Source organism: Populus trichocarpa, chromosome 11, assembly GCF_000002775.5.
Source record: "Populus trichocarpa isolate Nisqually-1 chromosome 11, P.trichocarpa_v4.1, whole genome shotgun sequence".
Taxonomy (NCBI): Eukaryota; Viridiplantae; Streptophyta; class Magnoliopsida; order Malpighiales; family Salicaceae; genus Populus; species Populus trichocarpa.
Window position 1 is genome coordinate 9,638,907 of NC_037295.2, and position 4,267 is coordinate 9,643,173.

General features: G+C 35.9%; 1 protein-coding gene across 1 annotated transcript; it reads left to right on the forward strand.

The window, feature by feature from the left end:
- The first annotated feature begins 239 nt into the window (after positions 1-239).
- LOC18103246 (glucan endo-1,3-beta-glucosidase 11) lies at positions 240-2,565 on the forward strand. The gene is made up of 3 exons (XM_052445182.1): positions 240-520; positions 680-1,731; positions 2,077-2,565. The coding sequence occupies exons 1-3, from the start codon at positions 454-456 to the stop codon at positions 2,155-2,157; spliced, it is 1,200 nt and encodes a 399-aa protein (XP_052301142.1). The 5' UTR covers positions 240-453; the 3' UTR covers positions 2,158-2,565.
- Positions 2,566-4,267: the final 1,702 nt, after the last annotated feature.

A 4,267-nucleotide genomic window follows, 5' to 3' on the forward strand; every position in this document is an offset into this window, starting at 1 on the left:
TTATCACTGTTGTTGTTGTTTATAATAATTAAGTTTTACCCACCCCAAATTTTTGTATCCTCCAATTGCATGCCTCTATACTTGAGCAATAAGATTTCCCTTTGCTTTTGTCCGAAGAAAGTGGCTGGAGGGCATTTTGGCAATAGAGAACTGGGGGTTGGACATGATTGGAAAGAGACACGCCAGACCAAAGGAAAAGCATTGTCTGAAGAAAATGAGAAAAACCACACCTGTAGCCCATTTAAAACCGGGTTCAGAGGTTAAGAGCCAAGACCCCATGGGAAGGAATGCTTAAACCTCTTGACTCCAAAAATATTCAAACAAGCAAAGAAAAGAATTATCACAGTTACCCTTTACCTTGTCCTTCTCTCTATATCTATTCTCTTCCAATTTCTGTTTAGAACTCCAAAGATTCTCCTCCTCTGTCTCTCTCATTGTCTGTCTCTCAATTCCATGGCATTGTTATTAAGCAGAATTGCCATGATTCATATTTTTCCTATACTTTTCCTAACCTTTTCAGGTACCTTTCAATTTTTCTATCTTACCTAGTTTATATATGATGCATATCTATTTCCTCAGTCATTTCCTTTTTCGAAGCTTCAACATATCTTGCTGTTTTTCATTTAAACGTTTTTTTGGGTTTCCTCTAATGCTATTGCCTCTATGTATGGTTAAACAGATAATTACGGTTTTCTACGAGGAATCAATTCCCTTGGTATCAACTATGGCCAAGTTGGCAACAATTTGCCACAGCCAGAGAACGTTCTTGATCTCTTGATCTCTCTTAAGCTCACAAAGGCAAGAATCTACGACACCAATCCTCAAATATTGACAGCATTTTCCAACTCCAATGTTGAGCTGATTGTGACTATAGAAAACCAAATGCTAGCTGTTCTCATGGACCCTCAACAAGCTCTTCAGTGGGTTAGTACCCACATCAAGCCATATTTTCCGGCCACGAGAATCACAGGAATCGCTGTAGGAAATGAGGTCTTCACTGATGATGACACAACATTACTAGCCTATCTTGTTCCAGCTGTAGTCAACATTCATAGCGCACTTGCTCAATTAGGCCTAGATAGATACATTCAAGTCTCAACACCCAATTCTTTAGCGGTGCTCGCGGAATCATTCCCTCCTTCAGCGGGCACTTTCAAAACTGAGGTCTCAGGAGTTATGTCGCAATTTTTACACTTCTTGTCAAACACAAAATCACCATTTTGGATCAATGCATATCCATATTTTGCTTACAAGGATAAACCTGATGACATACCCTTGGATTATGTGCTTTTTAAACCTAATTCAGGCATGGTTGACCCTTACACCAAGTTACACTACGACAATATGCTGTATGCTCAAGTAGATGCTGTTATTTTTGCTATTGCCAGAATGGGTTTTAATGGAATTGAAGTTAGGGTCTCGGAGACTGGTTGGCCATCAAAAGGAGATTCCGATGAGGTTGGTGCCACCATAGAGAATGCAGCTGCTTATAATAAAAATATTTTGAGGAGGCAATTGAATAGTGAAGGTACACCTTTGCGGCCTAACATGAGGCTGGAAGTATATTTGTTTGCTTTGTTCAACGAGGATTTGAAGCCTGGGCCAACATCTGAGAGAAATTATGGCCTCTTTCAACCTGATTGTAGCATGGCCTACAATGTGGGGCTCTCTGCCCTTTCAAGTCCGTCGACGCCATCGGCTTCCATTTCCCTTACTTCCTCGGCCACAAAGGTAAAAACCTAGCTTTCAATTCAATTAAATATTTCTTAATCTTCCATTTTATTATAGGCTAAATGTACAGAAATTATGCACAAGAATATATAATTAAGAAAAGATAATGTATAGCCCGCGGGATCTTTGGACAGAAAGTGTATGCCACGTATTATGTAATGGACAACTTGTGTATACCATCGCAAACCTTTTAGAGAGAAATTTGAGGTTATATATATATATATATATATATATATATATATATATATATATATATATATATGTGATTGTGTGTTTATCTGTTAGTTGCTTGGTGATCAGAGAATATAATCTAATTCTCCTTAAATGGCGATTAATGTGAAACAGGATACAAACACAGAAAGCTTGGCGTACTGGATGTTTGTGTATTTGCTGACGTTCCAAGTTTTTATCAGAAGAGCATATTAAGCGAGCGATGGAGGAGTTGTAAATATTTTACATTTTTGGTGATCAGAAACATTGGGGTCTTCGGTTCTTTGTTGGGCGTGAACCTCAAAGAAAGAAAGACCCCACGACCACCACAATCAGAAATCAAAGATCCCGTTGTGCTCAAATTTAAGAACCTCAAAATTAATATTGACAATTGTCAGCAGCACACTTCACAACGAATTACACCCTCCTGCAGTTCTCTCGATCAGCTTACTTTCCCCGGAACAACAAAGGATATCATTTCTTTGATTGTAATTATGCCAGGCATTTAGAAAATTTGTTTACTTTGTCGTCATTGTTTTTCTATGTCTCTCTAGGACATATAATTTATATGTATATATATTGTCAAATTAATAGCAAGAATGGCACTTATAACAATATTATCAACGATCTTTCCCTTATTGGTTGCAAAGAAAGGCATGTCCCTACTTTTGGACGTGGAATCCATCACCGACCTTTCGATATAGAAAGATTAATTTCACAAGTTTGCATCCCCCCCTACATTAATTTATGTATAGCATATGAACATATAGTATGAATTAAAGAAAAGCATCTATAAAATATGCTCGAGATAATGAAGAGCACGCAGCAGGATGTAAAGGGGAGACCTTTTCTTTTGTTTGTTTTTTCTTTTCTTATCCTGAAGCCGAAATTGAGACCAGCTTTATTCCCTTGGCCAATATAACCGTCAGCATTGAGTCATGTGGCATTCCTTTGGCAAAGGAGCTTTTAGTTTGTTCTCTCTTTCACTTTCTCTTTAGAGAGCTTAAACAGGGATCATAAGGAGACAATATAAGCTCAGCCTTAGCTAACCCAGATGGGGATGGTTCCTCTATTTCACATCAGCCAACGTGGTGCACATGCAACTAGGAATGTTCTTTTCTCTAATATGTACGTATGGCACAGAAAATCAAATCAAATTAATTAATTATTAATAATCCAAGGCTTTTATTTTGTAAGATTTTAACTCTATTCCAAGGACTACCAAAAATACTACTATAATCTCACGGGTCCACCTGAATTAATCATAACATTTATAGTATCAATTATAGCTTCACAAAGATTCATTCATGATTGTATTTTTTATAATTATGTGTTTAATCTCTATATTTGATTTTAAATCCCCTCTAACCTAGCCGTCCTTTGATTGAGTTCATGTTTTTCACCAATTTGTTCTACTTTTTTATTTTTTGAGAAAGAGAAATTTATTGAAAAAATAAGTGGGTAGGGGGGGAGAATTTAGTTTGAAAGGTGTTTTTGAACAAAAGAAAACCATTAAAGCAAGGATGTTGAAAGCTTCTCCAGATATTAATTATTTCATTGTCTTTTTATAGGATATTACACTAATCAATCAGTCTTAAAAAAATATATATAGTGACTAAGTGATAACTCAGTAGGTCAAATCCGTTGGAGGCCGAGCTCGTTTATTATCGGAAATGACTTGACACAAAAACAAAAGAGCGTTTTCATTTCTTTATGTTATCCTTCTCAAGAGATTTGTTTAATTTACAGTATAATGGAAGGTTGTGGCGTTAATTTAGTTAGCTTTCCGGCTAATGACATGTTGTAGTGGAGCACATCATGTTGGGGTCCCATGAACACGTATGCCAGCATCTACTTTTTAATGCCCGCCTGATATTCGTATCATAAGTCAACAATTCTATCCATCAACTTCTGATATGATAACAGCCTCGGGTGCTCATAGGGCATACTTTGGTTTACAATAATTTGCATATGCATGCTGTATCAGAGTGCACATATCCACAGTCATAATTTAATTATTATTATTTTTTTATACAAAAACTAGAAGATATGGGAAAATATTGTTTTCCATGCCCTCTTTTCTTTTTACAGTGATAATATCTAAATTCTTTTTTTTGCTCTTATAGGGCCAAATTAAAGATTAAATTGTAAGGGAAGGATGAGATTAAATTAAAGATAGGGCAACATATTCATTATAGTCCCTAAACTTTTTGAATTATAAATATTAGGTCATTTTAGTTTTATAAATTTAAGAACAAAGTCAATTTTAGTCCAGAAATTCATTTTCATTATTTTTAAGTCCTTGGTTTGAGAAAAGAGAAAGAGT

Bases quoted from the DNA above. Each gene is read 5' to 3' on its own strand.
- LOC18103246 (XM_052445182.1), top strand. From the start codon at position 454: ATGGCATTGTTATTAAGCAGAATTGCCATGATTCATATTTTTCCTATA. The intron at 521-679 runs GTACCTTTCAAT...ATGGTTAAACAG, and splicing joins ACTTTTCCTAACCTTTTCAG to ATAATTACGGTTTTCTACGA. The intron at 1,732-2,076 runs GTAAAAACCTAG...AATGTGAAACAG, and splicing joins TTACTTCCTCGGCCACAAAG to GATACAAACACAGAAAGCTT.